The sequence below is a fragment of the Pelecanus crispus genome, chromosome 12 (genome assembly GCF_030463565.1).
Source record: "Pelecanus crispus isolate bPelCri1 chromosome 12, bPelCri1.pri, whole genome shotgun sequence".
Taxonomy (NCBI): domain Eukaryota; kingdom Metazoa; phylum Chordata; class Aves; order Pelecaniformes; family Pelecanidae; genus Pelecanus; species Pelecanus crispus.
In genome coordinates this window covers 21,560,648-21,586,895 of record NC_134654.1, presented here as the reverse complement: position 1 = coordinate 21,586,895, position 26,248 = coordinate 21,560,648, and the positions used below count along the sequence as shown (strand labels likewise).

At 46.3% G+C, this 26,248-nt stretch overlaps 2 protein-coding genes across 7 annotated transcripts; one reads left to right on the top strand and one right to left on the bottom strand.

Moving 5' to 3' along the window:
* Nucleotides 1-280: 280 nt before the first annotated feature.
* On the bottom strand, nucleotides 281-21,948 carry GGA3 (golgi associated, gamma adaptin ear containing, ARF binding protein 3). 5 transcript variants are annotated; one of them, XM_075719539.1, is made up of 17 exons: nucleotides 21,909-21,948; nucleotides 16,242-16,326; nucleotides 15,434-15,509; nucleotides 14,813-14,911; nucleotides 13,878-14,001; nucleotides 12,806-12,909; nucleotides 12,191-12,271; nucleotides 10,866-11,003; nucleotides 9,750-9,831; nucleotides 9,136-9,252; nucleotides 7,887-8,150; nucleotides 7,173-7,240; nucleotides 6,447-6,769; nucleotides 5,652-5,917; nucleotides 5,298-5,467; nucleotides 3,882-3,992; nucleotides 281-2,668 (listed from the first exon to the last, which is right to left on the bottom strand). In XM_075719539.1, exons 1-17 carry the CDS (start codon nucleotides 21,946-21,948, stop codon nucleotides 2,558-2,560), a joined length of 2,259 nt encoding a protein of 752 aa, XP_075575654.1. In that variant the 3' UTR covers nucleotides 281-2,557. The 5 variants fall into 5 exon arrangements, with proteins under 5 accessions (XP_075575654.1, XP_075575658.1, XP_075575657.1 ...); XM_075719543.1 differs by having other exon boundaries at nucleotides 16,242-16,301; nucleotides 21,909-21,942; XM_075719542.1 differs by lacking the exon at nucleotides 21,909-21,948 and adding an exon at nucleotides 20,928-20,989.
* MRPS7 (mitochondrial ribosomal protein S7) lies at nucleotides 21,947-26,180 on the top strand. 2 transcript variants are annotated; one of them, XM_075719544.1, is made up of 6 exons: nucleotides 21,947-21,996; nucleotides 22,098-22,127; nucleotides 22,847-23,038; nucleotides 23,340-23,403; nucleotides 24,380-24,547; nucleotides 25,400-26,180. In XM_075719544.1, the coding sequence occupies exons 1-6, from the start codon at nucleotides 21,947-21,949 to the stop codon at nucleotides 25,619-25,621; spliced, it is 726 nt and encodes a 241-aa protein (XP_075575659.1). In that variant the 3' UTR covers nucleotides 25,622-26,180. The 2 variants fall into 2 exon arrangements, with proteins under 2 accessions (XP_075575659.1, XP_075575661.1); XM_075719546.1 differs by lacking the exon at nucleotides 21,947-21,996 and having other exon boundaries at nucleotides 22,072-22,127.
* The last annotated feature ends 68 nt before the right edge of the window (nucleotides 26,181-26,248 follow it).

Here is a 26,248-nt window from a genome sequence, read left to right as displayed (position 1 = left end):
CAACTTGCTCTGGCAACCCTCCCCTGGTAAAAGCTCATTACCAATGGCCGCATTACCTTGGCTTTTTCAGTTGCTTTACCTCTTGTCCGGCTAAACCACGACACTCTTTAACACCCAGGCCTGAAATTAAGGCCACCTTTTACACCACTGGGGTTTTAGAAAACAGCAACTTCTCTGTTTTCGCTTAGTTCGGATGGTCTCAAGATGACGGGTTGAGTTTTAGGATTTCCAGAAACAGCACTACTCCATGAGCAGTCATTAGCAAGGGCTATCCACAGGGCAAAGTAGGGAAAACAATTTATTTAACATGCAGCAGAACAAATGCATTTCAGATGTATATACAGTTACGGCTGTTTGGTATGAAGCAGGAACCTCAGCCTCCAGGCAAGGAACATTCATAGTTTAACCTCCAAAGCTTTTAACAACGCATTTCCACACAGCATCTTTCCATTTGGCTGTACAGCGCAGGCAGCGTGCTGCCGTTAACACTGAGAACAAAGCCGTTCTGCGGAAAGCACTTGTGCTCTTCTGACTTCCTCAAAGTCACAGTGAGATTCACATGTAGGCAGCTAAAGCAGTGAAACCCGCTTCCTCAGGGGACATTACCGTGATGTAAGCACTACCCCCATGCCTACTCTGTCTAAAGTGCTGGCAAGAACATGTCTGAGGCAGAAAGAATTCTCTCCTTGTCCATCGATTTAAAACTGCTTTCTTTAAGGATCCAAACAACGTACCCATCCCTCTCGCCTGCCTTCTGTGTCAGGGAGCTGACCAGGCTGGGGTCTTCATGAGCTTCAGACCAGGAGTTTACAGCAAGTTCCTTGTCCAAGCTTTGATTCCACCTTCAGGGCTTCTACAACTGCCTGATGCCTCTGTTGAGGACCTCGGGCCTTTGCATCCGCTGAGTTTTTCACCTCTAGTGATTTTTACTTTGCCACACAGTAAAGAAAATTCAACTATAAATACCTCCAAGCTGCATTTGCAGTAACGGGTTTCACAGCTGCCATTAATTCCAGCAGCACTTTCTCCTCTGGAGTTTTCTTCCTACAACAGGCAGGGGTCTCTTCCTGCCGATTTTCTCAGCATTTGAGCTGGCTGCTCCCATTCAGTTTGATGACAGCTGTTGCTTGACAGCATTGCTAGAAATGCTGAGCCTAGTGTCCGAGGACCCGCCCTATCTGTGCTTTTGTCAATGGACATTAAAAAAACCCCCGTTAATTTAGAACAGACTGTCTCAAAGCTAGCTGAGGCACTGCTTGAGACTGGAAATTGAGAGGGAGAAGGAAGGGACTGCTGGAATCAAGTTCTGGTGATTTAAACCTAGTTTCTGGGAGACTGTAGCTAGAGGGGTCAGCTCTTTTGCCCCTGTTAGCGCACAACACTGATGTCCAGCAAAACTGTTTTCCCCCTTGTGGAGACAATTGCACTTAGCCACTTAATACAGGGAACAAATAAAACAGGGCATTAAACCCAGCACATGCATCGTCACAGCCCAATGGAGCCTTCTTTCCTTTCACTGTCTGCTTGTTTCTATTTAGATATCCTACAGCTCTATTATTTACATCTTGCTTTTCATTGTACTCATGTCAATAAAACACAGTATCTGACTACAATAATAATACTGCCTGCCTGAGGGGACGCGAGAGGCATCTCTCCTTATCCCTGGATTCAGTCACTGCACCTGATTAGTGATTGCAAAGACATTTCTGCACTCCGGGTGCTGTCCTCCACCAATACTGACCACTCTTTTCCAGCCCTGTCTACCTCCTCACTACACATTTCCTCTTTCCCCCACACTATGGAATGCTATGAAGGCAGAAAAATAACCAGTGTAACCATTTGCATACAAAACTCAGCCCCAGCTGGCCAAAATGGATACAACAGGGAGGCAGCTAGCAGTATAAAATAAATATAACAACTAAAGATACAGCAGTGTCGCACAACACAGAGCAAGGGTCTGCTTACATTGGCCGTTGGGAATGAAGCAGCGGAGGGGAAGGGAGGGAGCCCGGTGCCATTTCAGTGTAAAAAATAAGCATTCCCTCACAGAGCCAGCGTTATTGCTCAACATGCTTAGCGGGTCCGGACTGGCACTGAGGAGGTAAAAGTCTGAGGGAGGGCATGTGTAAGGGCTCTGCACTGAGGAAGCTCATGGCGGCATCATTACCCCACCAGCCTGTAGGTATCTCTGGACAGCAGCACAGGAACAAGCCAACTAAATCCCCTTCTGCTGACAAGTCTCCCCTCAGAATACAATAACTTCAAGTTTAATAGAGTGGAAGATAGAACCAGATTCACCCAGAGGTCAAGATAAAAGCAGCCAGCGCTGCCTGTTACTGGCTGCCACTCAGTTCATGCTTGGCATAAATGTTCAGGACCCCTTCAATGTGGGGCAAAACATTCTGGACTAAAGCTACAAGCAGAGTGGTCAGGACATGTAAACAAAGCTGAACATCACCAGTGGATAGCATGTGTGTCCCTCCCCACGTCACATTCATTCCAGTCCTGTGGGATCCTTTCCTGGTCCTGTCACAGAGTCTCTGGCAGTGTCCTAAGGTCATAGATTCCCCCACTGCTCTACCGGGGGAAACTGATCCACTTCGCCAACCTCTGTGCTGGGCTGGTCTCCCAGTGTGAAGGTCAGTCTGTATCTCAGCCTCACTTTCTCCTGCAGGAAAGACAAAATCCAAGAGCAACATAAGAGCAGCCCCAGTTGCTCCGAACAAAACATTTCACTGTTACATCTCTACAGAGAGCGCAAGACTTCTGTTGCACATCGCAGGGGGAAGAGGGCCAAGGTTAAGTTCATGGAGTAGTTCAGCTATTTAGCAAACCTGAGTTACTTACCTTACAGTTTTTATACCACAAAAGCTCTATTGCTTAGCGTGGAACAGTAGGAGGAAAGCATGAATGACCTGTGATAATAGTTTGCACGTACGTGGCCAGCACCCGTTGCTCAACTGCTCTCCAGTGAGCCTGACAAATGCTGCTGCAATAGTTCAACATTTTCAAAATTAAATTCCTCATCATGTGGAGGAAGATAAAACAGTTCCTGCTCTGCAAAATTCCTAGTAAAACAGTAAGCAGGAGATGGAACCAGTCCTTCAATGAGGGAATCTCCATGTACCTCACAAAGTTTTTCAACAATCCACCAAGCCCCTCTGACATCTATCCTTTTGGATCTCAAAGCTTTCAGCTGATACTTTAAGGACCCTTTTGCTGTAATTCTCAAGTAGAAACATCTAGATTTTTGACAAATAATTAGAAACTACTTCAGCATACAGCTTTGAGCTTTATGGAGCAGGCTACTTAAATGAGTAACTACAGCAAGGAAAAACAGCTACTCACATGCTCCCAGCACAATCAGCAGAAAAGAAAGTGTTAACCACACTGTTTCACTGGTCACAGGTACATCCTCAAAGAATAATGGAACAGACATGATCTGACATTTGTCTGTTGGTTCAGGACCGTCCAGCTATAGCCTCAACACAGCAGAAGTATTTCCACAGCACCAGCTAATCTGACATCAATCTAATTATCGCCAAAGCCAGGCACTTCCAGTGCACAAGAGAGTCAGACAAGCTCCTGATACAGCTCTGATTGCTACCCTTTAAAGCTGAGCCTTATGTGTCTCTTGCTCTTTCGCTGGGAGAATTGTACAGGTCCTTCTCATACCTTTCCTTGCTGACAAAGTCTGTTGGGGAAGAGCCTCCCTCTAGCCCTGAATTGAAACACCAGCGTTATGCGGTAACCACCTCTGGAGGGCAAGTTAGGAACAGACAGCTCTATCTGCCCAAATGTTTGGTCCAACCCCTCTGTAGAATTCAGCTTGCATCACATTTGTCTGACAAGAACAGGATAAATCCCACTGTCCCTCTCACCTTCGTAGGATTTGCCAGAAGCATGACTTGGGTGATGGCAGCAGGTGGCTGGATGGGATTGAATGGCGACAGCTCTGTGCCAGAGGGTGGTTGTAACTTCACTTTCATGGACTGCAAATGAAAAAGAAAGCGGAACCTCAGGGATTATGTCCTACCTTGGGGACAATGAAAGATGCATGCACAGGCTGGGGAGGTAACAGCACACACCCAAACTGAAGAGAATCAATCCACATGCAAGGATGAGGAAACAACAGCCAGCCCTGTGTGTGCAACATGATGGGAACAGGGAGACTGACAAGTCAGCCCAGAGTAAAAGCACTGGTCAGGTGAACACCAACAGCACCTTCCTATCCGAGTGCTCTCGTGTCAGAGGTTTTAATGCAAACACCTTGTCCTGGTTTCAGCTGGGATAGAGTTAATTTTCTTCCTAGTAGCAGGCATAGTGCTGTGTTTTGGATTTAGTAGGAGAAGAATGTTGATAACATGCTGATGTTTTTAGTTGTTGCTAAGTACTGCTCATGATAGTCAAGGACTTTTCAGCTTCCCATGCTCTGCCAGGTGCACAAGAAACTGGGAGGGGGCACAGCCAGGACAGTTGATCCAAACTGACCAAAGGGCTATTCCATACCATATGACATCATGCTCAGTATAGAAACTGGGAGGGGTTGGCCGGGGAGCAGCAATCGCTGCTCGGGAACTGTCTGGGTATCGGTTGGCGGGTGGTGAGCAATTGCATTGTGCATCACTTGCTTTGTATATTATTATTGTTATTATCATTATTATATTATTATCATTACTATTTTACTTTACTTCAATTATTAAACTGTTCTTATCTCAACCCAGGAGTGTTTCTCACTCTTACTCCTCCGATTCTCGCCCCCATCCCATCGGGGCAGGGGGAGTGAGCGAGCGGCTGCGTGGTGCTTAGCTGCTGGCTGGGGCTAAACCACAACACACCTTCACAACAGTAGGCAGATGGTAGCTGAGATTGGGCCAGTTTTCAAAACACAAAGCTGGCCATCCAAAATTATCTAGGTGCAATAAGACTAGAATGGAACATACTGTCAGATTTAGGATCTGTTAGAATGTCTGTTAGATATTCTGATTCTAAAGACCTGAAGGGTGGCTCTGTCCATGTAACAGTCCTGTCATTGTGCTATCTGAGCCACCCTCATGAACAGACACAGCTGGATTGATCTTAGATAGCAAGAAAAATAGAGCACTAGCTACCTGCAGTTCCTGACTTATCCTGTTCAGTGTTTGCTGCCTCTGACAACCACCTTTATGTTTTGGAAACAGGCAGAGCACAGCCTATAGAAAGGCAGAACCAAGCTGTCCCAAGTCCCTGACTTCATACCCAGGCCTTCCCGAACGCACGGTTTCACGTCGCTGTGGGTCTGAGCCATGCATCCTTACCTTTGGCACAGCAGCCTGCAGCACGATGTTTTTCACAGGAAGTGGTGCCGTGTTCAGCATTGAGACTACCACGACTAGCACATCCGACCTTCCTGGTGGGCACTCCCTGGCAAAGTGCAAGAGGATCCGGAAGCCGTTCTTGTCATAGGCTGTCACTGGCAGGGCACTGCCTACCGCAGAGAGAAGGGGAGAGGAATACAGGTTTATGCTGCAGAAGACAATCTGTAGCAGCATCAGGCAATCTGACTGTTCAGCTGGGACATCTCATCCTTTCTATCTACTTCATAAGCTTTGTCAAGAAGCTTTGCTTTTAAAAAATGTTCAGAGAAAGGTGAAAAACCTGGAGATACTTACTGGGTTTAATGGATTCCAAGGGAACATGGACATTGGCCAAAGAAATTTCAGGTGCTTTCATGGGACTGCCTTGCTGCTGGAATGATGCCGGCTGGAAGAGAGGACTTCCTGAGCCAGCAGTGCAGCTGCTTGGGAAAGGAATTGGAGGGGCTCCAGGGGCAGTGGCTGGCAGCCCTGCAGGTGCTATTAATGGGGTAGAGGTGACAGTGGTTGGCAAAGTAACCCCAGGGAACACCAAGGGTGTCGCCATGCCTTGGGTGGCAGTCCTGGAAGAGAGACAGAAAAAACACGGGAAATTGAGCTGAAAGTGAAGCAGGCATTTCAGCACAAACCCAGAGATAACAGCAGGTCATGAGGACAAAGCAGTGGCCCGGAGCCAGATTGGAGTCTGTGACTCAGTATGGTCTCATGTAAGAAGGAGAGCTACAAGGAAAGTGGTGGTGGTAGGGTTAGGCATCACTTCTCTAAGTCAAGAAGAAAGCAGAGTTCCACCTTGGCAAAGGTGGGCAAGGCTAAGATGGGCAAAAGCCTCTATACCATAGCAGCCTGTTCAACTTTACACCACACGTTTGTATCAGGCAATAGCACAGCTGTTGTGCTCCATGTAGTAGTGCCTGCCTTTCCCTCCCGGAGGTGGCACTTTTTGTTTGCAAACTGAAACCCTCTGAGAAGAAAAATCCCAATCACACATTTCTACCAAACCAGAGAGTTGAAAGTCTGCCTCTGAACCTGACACTGCAGCAAGCTTGGCTTTCTAACTGCAGAGACAAAGCAAAGTCCAGGACTTTTGGTTACCCTTTGGCTTCTTCAAGGAGTTGTCCCAGTGCATCCATCTTATGTGACATATTGCTCCCCACAGCTGAGCTGAAGTACCCAGGAGCAGCTGGAATAGTCTTAGGAGGCCCTGCAGGGGCAGCCGGTACAGCAGAGAATACAAATGGTGCCGAGTTTGGTGCTGGGATGCTGGGAGCAGTCTGAGAAGCTGTGAAAGCAGAGGGCAACGTCACTGACGTTCCACACGTGGTCTGTGATGCGTGATGGAGAAGAGGGTTCCCTGCAGGGTTGCAAGCAACAGTCACCATCTTCGGATTAAAGAAATCCAGGTCCAACTGGTCATTCTGAAAGAGAGGACAAGTAGATGCTCTAACTCACTGCCACCCCCTGTTGTAGAGATGGCACTGTTACAGAGGGAGATAGATTTACCGCAAAAACAGGTGCTGGGTGGCAAGCAGCAAAGTCTGTGGCCTATGTCAGGACTACATCTGATCTGTAATTTAAGCAAAGGAAGTGCTAACATCATGGGGGACAGATGGGAAACTGAGAAAGCCAGGTTCAGGGATATCTACTCTGTTCAGACACAGCTATCCCAGTTCTTAGGGCTAAGCCAGAATTCCCCTCAGGAACAGCAGCCCCTCTGCCTGTATGAGTGATCACACATTTCTCCAAGGTGACAGAGCGTGTCCCAAGACCTCTCACAATGACAGCCCCTCCCTCCCCTTCCCCTGAGACCCTCCTTTGTACCTCAAACATGCTCCACTGGTTGTTTTCTGATGTCTCCTTCACTGCTGTAGGGGCTGGGTCATTCAGGCCTGAAAGGGAAAATAACAAGTAGGTGACTGGAGGAGAAAATAAGTTAGGTGTCATCCCTTGGCAGTTGTTTCAGTACCATCCAACTGCTTGATTCAGCTCTGCCAGAGCCCAGGAACCTGATGAAAGACTGAAATGGTCTGCAAGTCTATAATGAGCAAAAAGAGCCTGACAGCACCAGTAGCCCACAGTCACCCCCTGCCCACAGCTCTATCTAACTCTTCCTAATTTGCAGTGTCTTCTGTTGTTCACATCCACAGGCAGGCATTTTGCAGGCTCCTGTACGCAACCCCTCTAAGGCAATTTGCTCTTTAACACAGCTGCAAAGCCAGGGGTGAAGTCTGTACCAAACTGCAGACTGCATGTCCAAGTTCCTACAGAGATCAGACTGCAATTACACTCAACTTATTTCACTTGCAGCCTATTCTGGGAAGATCAGAGTTTTTAATACTGAGTCACTGACCAGGTCTTATATTCAGTATGATGCAAGGGAGTGTCCCCTGGCCTTCTCTAGAGACCAAAGGCATCTCGTGCTCCTTCTAGGCATGCCATATGTGCAGCCAGCCCTCACATTCACGCTGAAGGAAGAAAGCAGTCTTTGTTAGGCATGGATTGAGTAGCCCTTTTCTGGGCCCCTCGGTGTCTTACCTAAGCACAGAAGCTCCTCATCCAGCAAGGAGAGGGAGTTGGCCGTGCTGCTCTGCTGAGCGGGTGCGGCTTCCACTTGGTTAGAGGAACTGCTCCGCAACTGTGCGAACGTCTGGGGAGGAGGCGGGAGAATGGGGATTTCTGCTGGGGCTACTGTGGGGGCTGGCGTCAGGGTTGTGGGTGGCATTGGAGGTGGCGGGGTGCTGGTGACGTCCAATCCAGCAAGGTCAATGAGGGTGTTGAGATTACTTGTGGAGTTACTCCCTGCAGCGGACAGGAGAAGAGCACTACTAGGAAAGAAGGCAAAAGGCTCAGAGCAAACCCAATGTACAGAAGAAATTATCAGAGAGATGGTTAGGTAACACAGATCCTCATTCAATCATGGCTTATGGCTCTTTATGACAGAGAAAGCCCACACGCTTTCCACCTAACCATTTGCTGTCCACAAGCTACTTAAATCAACCCAGATACTTCGGAAATTTCTATCTGAAAAGCAACATCTGCTCCAACCACTGCTCCTTCCCCAGTGCTTCTTGTAGCCTAATTTGTAGTCTTTTCAAAATCTTTTGAGCTCAGATGAGGCTTTGGGAGATGCTACAGAATTACAGTTAACAAAAGCTACCAGAGAGCTAGAGAGCCGAGGAAAATTCATACTGTCTGGATCTAGAATTCCCTTCATATTTAGGACAGTCTTGTCCCAATAAGATGCTGTCAGGCAGCATTATGCATTCCTCTAGAAATGTGTAAGTGACTCCCAAATGGTAATTCTGCCACACACATGTCCAGAGCTTTCAATGGTGAAACTGAAGTGGGACTGGCCTAAATTCACAAATGGAATTCCTGGCAAAGCCAGGACCCCTGGCCTGGCTCCCACTCTCCTGCTATTGTCCTTTTGATAAAAACATCCTCTTCTTACATGTCACCATTAAGGAACAGGACAAATGTGGAGAGGAAAATGTATGAGAACTTCCAGCCACAGGAACTGTTCAGATGCAGGTTTGCTACTGATGTTATCAAAGGTTTCAATAATATGGAACGAGCAATGGAAAATGCAAAGCTGCAGCACTGTTGCTTATGTCCAGAATTGTCTATCCGCTGCTTAGGAGCTGTTTTGTCCCCCTCCAATTCACAAACTGTTGGCCACAAGAACCACCAATAGCCTACTTCACCACAATTAATAGGAATCCCTGTCCAAAAGACTTAGAATTGCAGGATTCAAAATTAAACAGTTGGCTTCCCAGGAACTCACCTTCCACTACAGACGTCACAGGGAGATCCACTTCACCATTGATCACTTGCCCCTCTATTATTTTTTTATAGGAATTTATCACACGGGATAAATTGTCACTGGCCTGCAGAATATCCCCTACATGCAAGAGAAACAAAAACGACCTCCAAGATTTTAGTAACTCTGTTCCCACTAATGCTGAGAGTACTCAGTTACTAACTAAATAATCAGCAGGAACATACATAATTACTTGGCTATGATCTCCATTACTCTGTCTTTGCCATGCTTCTCTAAGCAATACCCTGACCTTCCTGGGTCCGTGCACATTACGGTAACAATGAGAAAAATGAGTCCAAGGTTTTGTTCCCCACAGCAACTCCCTTCTCCTTCTAAAGCAGCAGCTGTCCCCCATTACCACCCCCAGCCTCCCTAACCACCAACTCTACTGTCAAGTCCTTGCCTGAATTTAAATGATAAATAAAGAGGCAAGGATCTTGTCTTTTATCTGCTTGCTCAAAGCGAAGTGCATTCGCAGTGAAGAGGCGTCTTTACAGCAGCCATTCCCTTGCTGAACCCTTGCACAGTCACAGGACACAAAAGCAATTAAAAAAACCAAGAAGTATAGCTTTGTTTACCCAAACTGCTGTCATTATCCTCTGTCTCACTGGCCAGCTTGAATAATGTCCGTCTTTTGGTTTCACACCTTTCATAGAGCTCCTAGGAAGACAGATTAGGACAAAGGGTTTCATCAGTCAGCAGCCACTGTCAGCAATACCAGTCAGCACGGAATGACTCCCCAGGCAGGCACTGGAAAGCCCAGAAGAGAGAAACCAGTCTCCCTGTGCTGAACGTGCCAGTGTGGCTAGACAACCAAGATCCCCTGTCCCTGCCCTATTAACAGGACTGTTAAGCATTACGTTAGCCTGGGAGCCTGAACACAACCTGCATTTTCAACACAACATCTCTCAGTCCTCCCTCACATCAGCACTTACGGCCAGCTCTAGTCCAAAAGGGATGTTCGTTCTTTGTATTACAGTAGCCCCTAAAAGCCTGAGGAAGAGCAGAATTGTGCTTCAACAATTATGCTTCAGTTGTGCTGCAACCACTACTCAGAGAGTCTGCAACCACGCGGAAGAAAGGCAGCAAGAACGATATGTTTCACAGAAACAAACCAGCTTCTTAAGCTTTTTACCACTGTTCCAGGAGCTTGTTGTTAAAAATGAGTAGTTTTAACTTTTTAAATTAGATAAGGTGCAACTCTTCAAGGCCCTGAGCCTATCCAACTAACCCTGGTGCTGTTTTGATTTTTACCTTCTTATTGTTCTCCCAGCCTTGTAACACTAGCTAAAACTCTTCCTTTGAAGGACAGGACATATTTTCTGCCCCATTCAGCCTTTAGTTTATCCATCCACAGTGCTGTAAGGGACAGTTATGATCTGCAATGACTGTGTCCTAACAGGAGCAAGAATTACAAACTGCATCTTTTTGATTCTGCCATGCTGCATCTTTGGAGAACAGCTGTACCTCACTTCAAGCACGTGCAAAACTGAGCTATTACCCACAGAGTCCTTTGGTGAAAGGTGTTAAAAAACATGGTTATTTTATTTCCTGCTCTTTCCAACAACTGTTCTTGTTTCTTGCCAATGCTCTCCATTTTACTGCACTGTTTGTAATTCTCTGCAAAACTCAAATCTGTAAGAAGAAAGGACTGACTCCAGGATTTCTGGGAAGAAGGAGCAGCTCAGACCCACCTTCATGAGCTCCCTATCGGCCTCTGATGAGTCCTCTTTGCTGTAATGAACCAACATCTCATTCAGCAGCTTCACGTTGTTATTTACTTCCTCCAGCGTGTGCATGCGTTTTGTCACTTTTTGAATCCGAGCCTCATCCTTCAGGGTGTAAAACACAGACATAAAAAGTGAGTTTCCCTGTGCAGGTCCATGGTATCACAACAGCAGGTGTTATCTGTAAATCATGTCAAGTAATGTCTATTTAAGATTAAGCTGGGAGGGCGGGGAACCTTTTCATTCACATGAAGCTTTGCTTATTATCTTTTCACCACCATTCCGAAATTATACAAAACCCCGTATTTCCAAAAAGCCTCATTAAATAGACTTTAACGTATAATTATACCGCTAAAAATAGAAAAGTTCCCAAAAGTTCCTTTCTGACTTTTTCAGATTTTTTTTTTTTTTTTTGGTCACTTGATACCATTTTACGAAAAAGATGTGTTTGAAGCAAAACATTTACTAGGAACAACAAGCACTCTCTGGTACAAAATGTCCACCCATCTCTGATTTGAGATTCCAACTACAAATGTAGGAGAGTCTGCCCTGGGGACAACAGAAGCTTGAATGGAAACATTTCAGTAACCTACACATCCTCTTCAGTCTAGAAGCTATCCTTTTTTTTTTCCCCAGAATCACAGTGAGTCATTTCCTGGACTCCAGAGTTTCTAATGACTGCCATGGGTGGATGCATCACATACATGCTCTACAAAGAGAAAGGTGTTTCCATGAAGCCTGCTGTGAGAAGACCCAGTCCAATGACTCAGTCCTCAGTATCCAGGGGTGGTACTGCAATGCTCCCACCAAACCCTGACATAAAATACCATCTTGAGCGATGAGAACATAGTTAATTACAACAAGGGGCATTCAATCCTTGCCCCTTCTTGCCCTGTCCTTCACCAGAGACACCAACTGCAGACATTTTTGTGATACAAACATCTCCCAGTTGCAAGCTAGAGTTAAAATTACAACACATACATATCACACAGAGCCCTACTAAGTTGTCAGATGGCACCCCCTTTATGCCAGTAACCACGGGGACTAGATGCAAGTTAGCACTGTTAGAGGTTAATAATAAAAGGCTGGATGATTCCATGTTGCTGATGGTCAGTCTCATTCAGTCCCCACAACTTAACTAAGGAATATACTAACACAATGCTCCCAGAGCCTGAAAAACCCAGGTTCTGCCTTTCACCCGATCCTAAAGCTCTCCACCATTTTGAAGTCAAATTGCTTAAAACCTGGAAAGCAGACTGCTGAGTGGAACCAATCCTACAGGAATCTCTTACCTCTTTTACCATGGATTTTATAAGCTTGTTGGCCTCTTGTAAATCATCTGGGTTTTTGCTTTTGAGCAGTTTGGCTAGAAGCTGTAAGACAAGACGAGGATATTCAGGAAACAAATAAAGACCCTTTGGCAAAGGGAAGCAGCAAAAGGAATCTAAGTGAACAACTCAGGGGAAAAGAGATACAGCCCACTATTACAAAGCTTACACTGCTTTCATAGTTACAGTGACTTCAGCAGGAGTAATTTATGGTTTATTATGTGAGTTGCTGCATTCTTGCTTCTACACAGGACATATACTGTGAAATCTCAGAGACTTCTGACACTAGTAATTATTCCTCCCATACATAATTTTCGGTCCTGCATGTGAAACGTTCTCTGCCTTCTAGTACTACAGCAGGATGGCACTTTAACCAGGAATAACCTCATAATGGTAACACAGACAAGGCCTTAACTGGAACTTCACATTATGCAGGTGGACAAAGCAATGAGTTCTGTGAAAGTACACACCACCAGCCCAAAAATAAAAGCCAAATTAGTACACTTTTACTTCCTTATTCTAAATGTGCATTCAGTAATCACTTTTCATTAGTGATTACGACACAAGTCTTCACTGTACCTTGGATTTCTCCTCATCATCAAACACAGGATTTTTGGGACGAGGCGGTGGAGAAGGAATCAGGGTTCTGTCTGCAGGAATCACAGGATCAAACATAACGATCCCTGAAAGCAGAAAGGGAACCCATGTGGGTTTGCACATGCAGTCACACCAGGCAGTGCACCCAGTTATTCGTGGGCTGCTATCGAAGTGAACACGGAGCCAATCTGTCCACTGACAGTAGCACACTGTTCTAATGAACAATATAGGATCAAAATCACCGAGCACACTAGCTGGAAAAACAAAGTTTTCTTTGATAAAGGCCAAAACCCCAGCAAATGCGCTGCCATATCCATATTGCTCCTCTAATAGCTCAGTATAATCAATAGCTCTCCACTATTTGCCTTTCCCCCTTTCACTTGAGCTGTTGAACCACTAAGTGAAGTCCCAGACAACCCATCTTTGTGCAAACTCAAGGGCATGACATTTGTTTGTGTAAATGAGCTGAGCAGGAAAGCAGAAAGCAATGCAAAATGGGGTGATGAGCAGACTCCTAACCACGAGTGGGGAAAGAGCCAAGCTTCCTGCTTGTTCCATTGTCAAATCCCTAGATTTGCGCTCGACCTCAAGAGCCTTCCTGGAACCAATTTTTCTTGTTCTGAAGCCACATGTTTCTCAGCTGAGCTTTTTTCACCATGCCTAATTCAACTGATACAAATTTCTTCTGTAAGGGTACAATTGTAAAGCGATCTAGTTAAAAGAACATAAAAGGCTATATGGAGGCTCTTATTTCACTTTAAATTAGACTTGTTCAAATCATTTAATGACTAGTTCCAGAAAAACTCAAAGAAGGCCCTGCAAACCAAAACAAAAGTATTTGCAAGGTGTTTAACTAATCTAGTTAAAAAAGCCAGCCCAGCCCAAGGCATTTAATTATAATGTGAAGAATATAATTTTCAGGGAATTTCTCCTTTGTTCTGTCTCCCCTCAGAGCTTGCTTTGACCCCATGTAATTAGAAGCTGTATATTTTGTGACACTCCTGCTTAAAGCACAGGCTGGAGAGAATGCATGAACGAGCAGCTGACTTCCTACCTTGTCGCTTCAGCATGTAGTAGGCATCCTTGATTTTGGATTCTTCTGGCAATGCCACTGTCCAGCTATACAGCAGTTCAATGACTTTGGTCTTCACCTTCTCTGAGACTCGGTCTCCCAGGTACTAAGAGTGGGAAAAAAGATGTCAATTCTCCACATTCTTTTTAAAAATAAAGCCCGAACCCAGAGAATGGAAGTTCAGCAATATACATTAAAAGGTGTATAACCCAAGTTCCAAGATGATCTAAGATACATCTTATTAAGAGGAAAAAATGCTCCTCTAATGTATTTGAAATAACAGTGAATAGAAGCTTTGTGATTATCTTCAGCAAGAGAAAAAGCAGCTATTCTGTTGGTTTCGGGATTTTGCTATTTAAAAATTACAGCAATACAGCTAACCACCCCCTCCCCTGTCTTACAGGAAAGAATCCTGGAATACTTTGCTGCATCAATCATACCATGGGGTGCCTCTGTCTATTTTTTGCCCCGTTAAACTGATCGTGAATGTTGAGAGACTTAGCCAGGCACTCTTTACACAGCAAGCCAGCAGCAGAGTGAGGACTAGAACTCTATGGTGTGTTGCCAAGTCTCTTGTTTTAACCTCTGCATCACACCTCTCTTCCACTGATGCTGGACTTTTGTTTGTTTTTTTAAAAAAAACACAGCCCAAGCTTTAGAAGCCCTTGAGTTACATGAAGGATTAGAATACTACAGAGACTATATACTGATGGTAAGTAAGTACAGCTTACTGAGAAAAACAGTAAGCAGAGCATAAAAAACAAAACCAAAACCCAAAACTTACCTAACAAATGCTCTTGTCTATAGGCTAATAAATGCAATCAGCCAGACAGAGCACTGCAAACATTTTGGATGTTGTCTGTAGCTTACAGAGGCCAGACAAAAACTAAATACAGCCATAAGGCTCAGGGACTAACCTTTGGAGACACAACTTTTATTAGCTCGTTTAAAAAGCGAAACTTCCCTACTTCATTATGAAATCTTCTCCCACAATTCTTCATACAAGCTTCTAGCACCTGCATTGAAGTAACAAAAACAGGGGCTGAAATGAACACCAAAACCCTACAATAACAGCATAGCTGTGTTCTGCTTATAGGGAAACTGAAGGACCCATGTCAGTGAGCCATGTATTCCTGCTCTGCTATACAGGCATCAATCTCCCGTCTTTAGGGGTGACACATCAAGACAGGCTGGTCTCCCACCCTCAGCTATGTATATATGGGTCTAAGTTATCTCACCATTAGGTCTCATAACAATGAACATAAATCTTGCCTGAAGATAACAAACAAAAGCAGCTAAAACTAAACCAGAGTTATTTCTGACTGCTCTATTGCTAATGAGCAATCAGGACACTTCAGTTAATTAACTGTGCTCCCTCTCACTGTCCACTCCCTCCCAGCAGAGGGGAATTAGGGCATTCAGCCCCAGAACTAGCCCCAGCTAACCCCACTGACACACACTGTGGCCCCCCTTATAGGCTGCATAGATGACAAAATTATATATAATTGGATTTAAGAGGAGGGGTAAAGACTACCTACTGTCAAAGCTTGGACTGCTTCCCATTCCTGTGGTGACTGGATTTTATGAGCCAGGAGCCTCACAGCTATCTGTGGCCTGAAACAAAGCAGATCCCCATTACAAACAAAGCCGGCGAACACACTGAAGGATTTTCAAACTTTCACAAATTCTGCTGTTTAAACGAGATGTCTTTCACATAATTAAAAGAAAATGCCATTTAGTACTTTTTATCTTTCCATCAGTGAACAAAGGCTAGCAAGAAATGTTCAGGGCATCTTTGTAAGCCTGGGTGTTTGCACATATGAAAGGAAGCGAGGGCTGGTAGTCTGAGCCAGCAATTCCAGATTCCTCCTTGGGAGGGGCCAAACAACTCCCAGTACAGTCCCCAGCCCAGGAAATCACTTAATTTCTCTTCCTTTAATTTTCTTTTTCCAGAAGAAAACACTTCTCCCTTAGCTCACAGGAATGCTGTTACCCAGGAGGTTTCCTCAGTTAAGCCTTGTAAAAATTTTAAAGATGTGAAGCCCCATCAGGCACTAAGAGTTATAACCCCATTTTACAGACTAGCAAACAGAATAACTTTGGCTAGATGAGAACCTGCAGCTGCAGAAGCTGACATTAGAGGTAGATTCAGAATTCCCATTTTCCTAGTGCTCAGTCTGTGTATAAGCCACGCTGCCTTTCACAGAAGAGAACAGCATCTTGTTTCTTTTGTAGCCAGATCTTCCTTGTGATATCAGTATATATATAAAAAAATGATAGTTTGATGATCAAATGATATATTTTAAACTATGAATGTTAAAGTCTAGAGCGGTTTGGGACACCTACCCTTCAAGTTCTTTGTTGATCTGGTCGCAGAATCCGATGATGTATTCCCAGTCTTCTTGCCTATTAGATGGGTTAGTGGCTTTATCTTCAGTAACGGAAAGAGAACGTATTACCAATCAAGCAAAAGAAACAGTATAAAAGGTCATGTGTTTCCTAGAGAAAAGCATTTGACATCCATTGCCAACTATAAAAAAGGCGAAAGAAGTTCACACATGGTAAGTCTGTTCAGGGAAAAGGGTGTGTCCAAGTTGAGACATCCAAATATCCAGCAGGAATCACTGCTTTTCAAAAGAAACAGGTGCCAAATCACAAGTACTTAGAAACATGCTATTTCCATACTCTAAATGAGAGTACAGGATAAAATATTTGAGCTCACAGTTGCCCTCTGCCTAAAATGCTATCTCCTTCGATTTGGCTATAACATTAAACTCCTTAAAGGCTAAACCCTCACACTTTCTACACAGGAAGTTATTTTTGTATTCCCTGGGAGTTTTGTAGAAGTAGAGCTGGAACAAATGTAAGTCATTTAGCATTAACACTTGTTTTTAGAGTGCCAGCTGATTTGTGAGATGCCTTAGCATTTCTCCTGGGAATTATGAACTGAAATTTATTACTATACTTTGAGTTGTTCTTGCAAGTAGTAAACACCACAGCCTGTACCTGATCAGGAATTCAAATCCTATATGCTCAAACTGAGAGATGCTCTACTGACTAGGCTATTTCAGGCTCCTGAAGGATCCTCCCTCAGGTACCAGGACCTCGCTTATTGTACTGACTGCAGAACAGTGAGGCTATCAGCATCTTTTTTTGTTATGGATGCATCTTCTCCACGTATTCTACTTAAGTCTGATGGAGCACTGAATTTACAGTGGACAAAAACCCTGCTTTAACCTAATCTTCCAGCCAAGATGACTGGAGATGATGATTTTTCTTTCTTTTAAGGGAAGAAACAACACACTGCAGCTATATATCTAAGGGCTGGCATTTAAGAAAGCTTCCTCAAAATTTTAATATAATAGAAATAGATACAGAAAAGAAAATATTGCTTAGCCAGATAGCATAGAGCAGGGAAAGAAGAGCAGGAAAAAAAACCAAGCACACATCCCTGTACTTTCATCACAGAGGGAAGCATAACGAAACAAACATGCTATATTACAGTGTCATTTTTTATCATCATTAAAACATATCCTTTTACCTTTCCACAGGCAGATAAAATGAGCTGTCAAATATCTACTCTGAAACCTCACTTTCACAGCGCACCTTAGTCATCCTACTGTGGCAGTCCTAGAAGGTCTGCTTGTATTTTCCTCCTCACGAAAGGACAGTTGTAAAGCAATTTTGTAAATTGTTCCATGGATTGCACCTGCAGAGGCGAATCTCTGTGCCTGCTGCTGACATTCATGGGACCCTAGATAAGCAAAAGGTGGCAGCCAGGGAGGACTAACTGTAGGATCACATCTTGTTGCACTAGCTAAGCTACCAAGCTATTTTTTTAACTCAAGAGATTCAAGGGAGGCTTACTTTAAAATACAGCTGCTGCAGAGCCAAGCAACTGTTCAAAACATATGTGGCACTTAAACCTTATTACCACACTCACAACTGCTGAACACCCTGGAAGCATCATGAAACCACAGACGTACAACAACCTAAAGTCTTTTCATGCAAGTCAAATGGTATTGTGCATGGTTCGGTGCTCCAAAGCACCTCTGCTGCTCTGCAGGCCTAGATAAAAGAAATATGGTTCTTGGCTGGAGTTACTGGAATTTATGTAATAAATACAGGAAGAGCACAAAAAAGTAAGGACACTCAACTAAATGAACTCTTTGGTGGTTGCACATCCTGAAATGAGGAAAGAGATCTGGTACAAACAGGAAAATGTAACCAGCATTTCCATGTTCCAAATGTTAATTTTAAAGCTGTTCTGAACACCTCCAGAGGTTTCTTGGAATGACAGTGGATTATTTCACACTCTCTGATTGGGTTCAGATTCATCTAAGTTTTTGCACCAAAAGTTTTCACATAAAGATAGTAAAATCTCAGAAGGAGAGAGAGATTACTGGAAGGAAGTTATGAGCCACATGAAGAAACTCCCTATTTCTAATATTCATAAAATCCCCATGTGAAAGCCCAGTTCATAAAAGTTAATAAGCTTGACCAGAAGTCCTGCCCTGGCTCTGGGGATTGCTGTGTTTGCATGACAGAACGCACTGGTGTGTATGGATAGCTAAACTGAGTTGGATACCAATCTCGGTACAGCCACATGAACACAGCATCCCAGGTGAGCTAAATTACCTTGCTTAACCTTTTCAGGACATCCCCACACGAAGCTGCATCACATCTATGAAGGCATAACATCAAATCCTCTATTTTTATGCAGAACGCATAAAATGTGGGCAGGGAGCTCCTCTGCACTGCCTTACAAATATGCTTCAACCCTTATATAAAAGGATTCGTTCCAGGGAGAAGAGTTTGGTGCTCTGGAATATCAAATCCTTGGCTCCTCTGTTGAAACTGCCAACAAAGGCCCATTTGGTACCAGTTATGAAGTTTGCTTTCGGAGACATTTGTCCACCAGGTCCCATCCTGAAAAATCCCACTTCACATTGGCAACCAAGCGAATCTGAATTAGCAACCTGTGAACAAAAGTCTCAGCACTACCTCAGTCCTGCCACCATCTCTGCCTCAGTTTTCAGACACTGCTGCGCGTAGGACATACAGAGTTGCTTCACACCTGACCTAAGCGTCAGAGCCTTTCAGCCCTCAGTTGCTCTGCTAGACCCTGAAACACTAATGAGTCAACATTCAGATGCATCATTAGATATGAAAAAAAGGTGCTGATTTTCTCTACAGAGAAGCAACATTGGAACGCAGAGAACCACAGACAATTAATTGACCGGTAATGAATGCTCATATTTTCCTGGGTTTACTTCTCTACTGAAATGAGAGAAAAGCCATCCCAACAAAGGGTCTCCCCAGGACAGGCTTAGCGTATGAACTGGGAATCCCCAGCCCAAGCACATTGAGTCTAACAGTGGATTCTGTTTGTAACCCCGGGAGGAGGAGAATGCTGACCCATGACAATACAAGGAAAAAGGAAATGAAGACAATCATAGTATTTTATCAATTTGCATCTATTACATAGCTGGACATTGCCTAACCCTGACATGAGTGTGATACAATAAGCTTCCTTTTGGATGCAGTGGAAAAGGCAGTGCTAAAGTCAAAGGCTCCAGCTGTGTTTGTACAACTGACATTATTTTCTAACTTGCTCTTTTATTTCAGCTAAGTGCAGAAGAAAAGCCTGCCGGCAATGAGAGAATAGAAAGGATCACCTTCTCTCATCCCAGCTGCCTGGAACGAGGCAGGAGACATGAAGATGCTAGATCATCACTGGCTGAAGTGCAGATCTTGCTGCAGTATTAGGACACAAGGATGATGTCGCTTCATGGGTCTATGACTCCATCTGATAACAGAGCCAGGGCAGTGTGGAAGGCTGCATACCACCGGTACAGGCAAAAAAAAAAAATCGCTGGCAAGAAGAAATTTTCCATCTTCCCATGACTGGGAAGTTGGCTGTGCTGCTGAGCAATTCTGGCCCTTCCCTTTAGTAAGGGCACAGCAGGTGCACACCCTCAAGGTTAGCATTAGACATGGCACAGCTTTGTGATGGTTACAAGAAAAAAAACCTCAGGAGGCCTGGTGAAAGCACTCAGAGGTACCAGCCTTTGCACTCTGCCTTCCTGGTCTGCACAACTCCTCTGGTAATTTACGTAGACTAAATGCTTCGTGCTCCCCTACAATGGGAGGAGCAATATAATCACACCAGCACAAATCACTGTAGCAGTGACCTGGCATAAATGCATCCTTTTAAATGACAGAGCAACACTCAAGCCTTGAAAAATGTGAACACCTCTGCAATCAGGCTCACTGCAATATTTCTTACAGTGAGCAAGGCCTTTGCAACATTACCCTTTAGCATATGTTCTCTGGTTCAGAATATCCTACTGCTTGGCCAAGGAGAGATAACTTCTCTCTTAACTTCCACAATTGAAAAATAACCCCACAAAACAAACAGTCAGGAAGCTTTCCAGGCTATACAACCCAAAATATCCTTCCTACTAGAGATATTTTCACACACAAACTGAACTTGGTGAGTCAGTTCTCCTCAGAGAAGGATGAAAAGGAAGGGATGTGGGTGTTTCTTCATGTGTCTCACTGGCTACAATAAAAGATATTGACAAACTGTGGGAGTTCAGAGGAGGAGCAAAAACGGTAAGGGGACAGAAGGGATTGATCTAAAATGAGAAGTAGGAGCTGAAAACATCATTTAGCCAGTAACTCCTGTAACAGATGATGATACCATGTACGTGTTTGAATTTTACATAAAAATACCAAGAAAGAACAAGAGTTACTTAATCTCATTTACAGAAGGACAACTCCAAAAGGGTAACAGGTTTTATACTCTAAGGTATTTAGGGCAATGACCATCTTCTGCTGTTTGCCTAGTGCCTGACTACTTAGAAACTTCCCTTACTGCTGTAATCAAATAGCTATTAAAAAAGGAAGAAAATCTAGGCAACAAGCTAGTGATGTGCAGGATAGCTTCCCAGGGATAGCAGCAGGAGCCCCTACGCATGGAATACATGAAAACCAATTACTGTTATGACTGATTCATTCAAGAATCACCTCCTGATCCACCGGCGCTGGGTCGGGATCCTGCAGCGCTCGGTTCTGTACAGCCAACAGCCCAAAAGCCAGCCGACTCACAGGGAGCATGGACAGACACACAATGAGGAGATACTCAGCAAGGGCTGTGGATGAACAAGCCATGGGTTTTTGTCTTTCCCTGTCTCTAACGTTTAAGATTCTGTGATAAAAAATACCTTATTTGACAAAGGATTTTTAAATATTCCAGTTTGCATGGAATGGACATCCGTAACTCCTACCCTGAAACTGCAGCTAAGCATAAAGCAGAATTTGTCTGCTTGAAAAATTATGGTTGTATAACACATGAATACTATTTATTTGGGAAATCCCTACAGTTCTCAACCTCTGCACTAAGGCTGTACACTTAGCTAGCCAAATTCCAGGTGAGGGAAGACAAGACAGCAGGGACAGACACGTACCGTGAGCCTTTATGGTCAAAAAAAAAAAAAAAAAGCAACAGCCTTGCAGGTGCTGAGCAAGATGAGCTACAAACCTGCCCATTCCTCGCACCTCCCAGCAAGCAAATTGATGATTAATGGGCCCAAACCGCTGCTGTGCCCCTACAACCACAGCTCTGCACCCCTCCTTCACCGATGCTGTCGCGCCGGTGGCAGCGGCCACCGGGAAGAGCGGAGGCCTCAGCCCCTTCCCCCGCCCCGGAGGGCGCATCCCCGCGCAGGCGGAGGGCTCCGCTCCGGGGGCCCGTCCCCAGGCTGCTCACACCCTGCCCCCGGCCTCCCCTGGACGGCACCGCCAGGGCCCCGGCCAGCCGGGGTCCGCGCCCGGCTGAGGGGGGCGGCGGGGAAGGGCGGGAGGCGGGCTGCCGCGGGGCGATGGGAAGGGCCCGGGTGGCGGTGGGGCGGCCGGGGCCGAAGGGAGCGGGGCTGGGAGGCCGCGGGGCCCCCGGGGCTGAGGGGAGCGGTGCCGAGGGCCGGGGGGGGGGGGCCGCGGGGTACTCACTCAGCCACGACTCCAGGCTCTCCCCTTCCGCCTCCGCCATGTTGCCGGCCCGGCCCGAGGCCCCGCCCCGGCCGCGCGAGAGCCGTGCAGCGGGGCGGGGCTCGCCCAGGCCCCGCCCCCCTCACCGGGCCTGGCCCCGCCCCGCCCCGCGCGCGGCGGGAAGATGGCGGCACCCAGGGCGGCGGGGCTGGCCCGGCGGCTGCGGGCCTGGCTGCCCGGGTAAGCGGGGCCGGGGGGGTGCTTCACCCGGAAAAACGCAGGGACAAGCGGCGGGGCGTTCCCCGGGCCGGGCCGCGCACGGCTTAGCTGTTTTCTGGCCTCGCGTGGGCGTCTGTGCAGCAAGCGCCGTGGGGGATCCGCGGGGTCGGGGCCGCCGGCCTCTGCGCCTGGGCTCCATCACGGGTGCGTGTGCTGAGCCGCTGCGTCGGAGGGGCGCAGGGATTTCGGCCCCCCCCCCCGCCCCCTTGCTCCTCCCCAAAACACACCAAAATGCCACCTCCTGCTGCGAAAAATGAATAAAATTCCGGTTTAAGGTACTCATCCCGCTCCCGCGAGCACAGAATGGTATTTATTCAGGCCACACAGAAGCTGGGACCTGACGGTGTCAGGCCTGCGGGCTGTTCGGCCCAGGGGAGGCTCGTCCGTGGGTACAGGCAGGGTCTGGCAGGAGGGCGAGTGCAGCACCTGGAGCTGTGGCCTGGGACTCCCCTCCCGACCCGTCTCTTGGGCGTGGGCATTGCCTCGGAGTTTTGCAGCAAAACCGTTGTTGATTAGTGCCGCTGGCTCTGCTGCAGTGAGAGAAGCAGCGATGGAGAGGAAGGCGGAGATGCCTCTCAAGTCGAACGTGTCTTGAGATGTGTTCACCTCTGTCCACATCCCCGTCACGACATATCGCGTGCGTCAGTTTACAGCTCTTCTTCTTCTCTCGTTCTTTGCAGGCTGACGCAGGTGAGATGGAGTCGCTACAACCCCAATTTCTTAGAGCCAGAAGTGAACAAGGAATTGTGTCAGAAACCTTGGGAGGAGCTGTCTGAGGAGGAAAAGGAAAAATTAGAGCTTAAGGCTGTTCGACCCATAAAAGCTGCTCCCCCCACTGTCTCCAGCTCTCTGTTCAGCGACCCTATGATCAGGTCAGAGAAAGCATCATATCCTCCTCTGTTACAGCTAGGTCCCATGGAGCCAAAATGCTTGGGAGCCCTGCTGTCCTCAGTCTTCACTTGCTGTACTGCCTGTTGCCTTCTGTTACAGCACAATCCCTTTCTTCGGGTTAATAATTTCCCACAAAGCCAGTCCATTGACTGACAGTGATTAGAGATAATTACAGCAGCACCCAGACTTAACCATGGGAACAACCCAAAGAGGGGGGTGCTTATTTCTGTGGGTGATAAAATCAGAATTTAAATCAGATTGCATTTGGCTTTGTATTTACAGTAAATTCACCAATATGATGATGAAGGATGGAAATAAAGTGCTGGCCAGAAGCCTCATGGCTCAGGTGAGAACTCATGTTTCTCCTCACTGTTATGTTAAAACAATACAAAATGGAAGGCTGGGACGTCAAACCCACTGGAATTCAGAATTACCAGAACTTGGGTCATGTCTGTGGTCCTAACACATTTCCCTCTGCACACACAATACTCTCACCATTATTTACCTGATCAGACATACATTTTATACAATCCCCAACCTCATTCAATTCACAGACCAGGTGGTGATAGCTTAATGGAGAACGTTCTCTTTCCACTCTTCAGTATCTCTTGGACCTTATGTAGAATCATAGATTCATTTAGGTCAGAAAAGACCCTTAAGATCATCGAGTCCAACCGTTAACCTAACCCTAGCAAGTCCACCACTAAGCCATAAACTCGGAATATACCCTTAAAAGCATAATTTTTCTCAAAAGATATTCCTTCCAGCTCTCTTTCACGCCTTATCTTCTGTGTAACTTGCCAATGAAGTCCCACAAATGTGTCACCTATATGACACAGCTTTGACCCCCTGCTCTGATATACAGTAACTGGTATTAGCTGGTGGTCCCATCTGGTGTGTTCCAGCCCTTCAAACAGGGACACGTTGCCCAAATGCTCCCCAAGTAACTGCTGATTCCTTGTGACAGAAAAACAGGTGGGCTGTGGGCTCTTGAGTCCAGGCTTTGGAGGGGATGATGCTTAGTGCACACAGACCTGTACTGTTGTCTCCACTTTGTCCCTCCCCTCCCCTCCCCTGGCTCCTGGCCCAGGTCTGTGTTGCTCAGCCTCCTTGCCCCAAATGCAATGTCCAATAAAGAAACTGAAGAGCTGGAAGAGGATGAAGTAAAGCTTAAGAGAATCCCCAACTGGGCTGTTGCCTTCAGGGCTAGAAAAACAGCTGCAGGCTCAAGTGAAAATGGGGTGCCTGTAAAAGTGATGCAACTTCATGGAGTGGGATAATCCATCTGCTTTGCATGTCTTGTTTCTTGTCTTTGTCCCAAGACTCTAGAGGCCATTAAGAGGAAGCAGCTGGAGAAGTACCACAATGCTCCAGAAGATGAGAAGGAGACAATTGAATGCAACCCTTACGTCATTTTCCACCAGGCTCTGAAAAACTGCCAGCCCATCATTGGGCTCAGCAGCATCACAAAAGGAGGCAAAACCTACCAGGTGAAAGGGGGGGGGGCCTGGGAGCACATCTGGTCGGGAGAGAATTAGCTAGGGAAGTAGATGAACTGGTTTCCACCCCTTCAGCTCAAGCTTTCCTCTCCTTGGAAAGAGAGCCACTTTGCAACCTGGATTGAAACAGCACCTAAGAAACTGTCCAAGATCAGGCCCCCAGCCTGTGAGCATGCTAATTCCCCTGTCAGCAGCGGTCTCTGCTTCTCTGACTAGATAAAGAGTATGCAGCAAATGTTGTTCAAGGAGACAGAGATCAGTGACGGGCAGCAAAAGAATTGGCAGCCCCAGGACTACCAGTCCCATCCTCTCTGCCGCATCATGTTGCTTGGGTAGAGGCCCCAAAAGCCCTGGGGAGGGTCAGCGTAGCAGAAAAAGTCAACTAGGTGCAGTGCGATATTTGAAACAGAGCAGAACCTGTCTCTTAAGCATGGGCTCTGCAACATTCAAGACCTGATGGAGAAATGAAGTTTGGAGGCATGTCTCTCTCATTCAGTGCCTGGGAGTGGTGACCATCTTCCACTTCTGCTACACAAACCAGCCTGGATCCAGTTCCCAAATAGGCCAGAAGTCCTTACAAAGGCCAGCGTCTGCTGGCAGTATCCAAGGCTGATCAGAATTTCCATTTTGGTAGGAATGGCCAGTTTCTATGGCCAGAGGAGGTGAATTGGCACAGATCAGCTGTTGGGAGCTGGTCTTACTGCGGAGAGCAGCATGCTGCCACTAGAGTCACAGCACGGTGTAAATCTGCATGTGTCCAGCTGTACCTGTATGACCGCTGGAGAAGAGCAGGTTACTGCACCCTTGCAGTGCAAAAACTGTTACGGTTTAAACCTTTCCCAGGTCCCGGTCCCTCTGAAGGACAATCGGAAGCGCTTCCTGGCCATGAAGTGGTTAATCACTGAGTGCAGGGAGAACAAGAACCGTCGGATGCTGATGCCTGAGAAGCTCTCCCAGGAGCTGCTCCAGGCCTTCAACAACGAAGGGCCCATCATCAAGAAGAAGCACGTGCTGCACAAGATGGCAGAGGCCAACCGGGCTTACGCCCACTTCCGCTGGTGGTAGGGACTCTGTGCACAGGACACGATGCCACCACCCCCACGGCCTGGTGAGCAGAGCCCCAGGGCTGCCTGCCTGGGAGAGGCTGGGGAGAAGAGGGAAAGGTGGAAGATCCCTTCCAGACAGCTTCTGAACTAAGCCAGGGAAAGCTCATGCGATCCCTGCCTGCAAAGTTCATTTCTTTTGTCCCTGTTCGGATAGGGGGAGGGGGAATCTGAAACAGTTACCGACCCCTGCATGGATGCTCTAGTTATTTCATAATCACTTTCCTGTGAAGAGAAGCCGTAGATGTTCTTCTTAGAGCAATGCTGTACAACATAATCTTCCACTTACCTGTTTCCTGGGGACTTGTAAGTCTCTCTGCTCCTGTAATCAGCAATGTTTTTGGCTGCACAGCTAAGAGCAGAGCTGGATTTTTTTTCCACACCATAACCAGCCTTAGCATGATTGGTACAAAAGGCAATAAGAGGGCCTTTTTGATTTTTGGTTCTGGTCATCAGCAGCATTGTCTGCACAGATTTGATGGGAATTTTAACAGAAATAATAAAACCAGTTTTACGGGGAAGGTTTCTTGATTCCAAACCTTTGTCTCTGTTGCTTGAATCTCACGCTGCTTTTTCCAGCTACCCTGGT

Bases quoted from the DNA above. Each gene is read 5' to 3' on its own strand.
- MRPS7 (XM_075719544.1), top strand. From the start codon at position 21,947: ATGTTGCCGGCCCGGCCCGAGGCCCCGCCCCGGCCGCGCGAGAGCCGT. The intron at 21,997-22,097 runs AGCGGGGCGGGG...GGCGGCGGGGCT, and splicing joins CGGCCGCGCGAGAGCCGTGC to GGCCCGGCGGCTGCGGGCCT. The intron at 22,128-22,846 runs GTAAGCGGGGCC...CGTTCTTTGCAG, and splicing joins CTGCGGGCCTGGCTGCCCGG to GCTGACGCAGGTGAGATGGA.
- GGA3 (XM_075719539.1), bottom strand. From the start codon at position 21,948: ATGGCGGAGGCGGAAGGGGAGAGCCTGGAGTCGTGGCTGA. The intron at 12,272-12,805 runs GTACAGTGAAGA...CTTGTCTTACAG, and splicing joins ATGATGAGGAGAAATCCAAG to CTTCTAGCCAAACTGCTCAA. The intron at 3,993-5,297 runs GTAAGGATGCAT...TTTCATTTGCAG, and splicing joins TGCAGGCTGCTGTGCCAAAG to TCCATGAAAGTGAAGTTACA.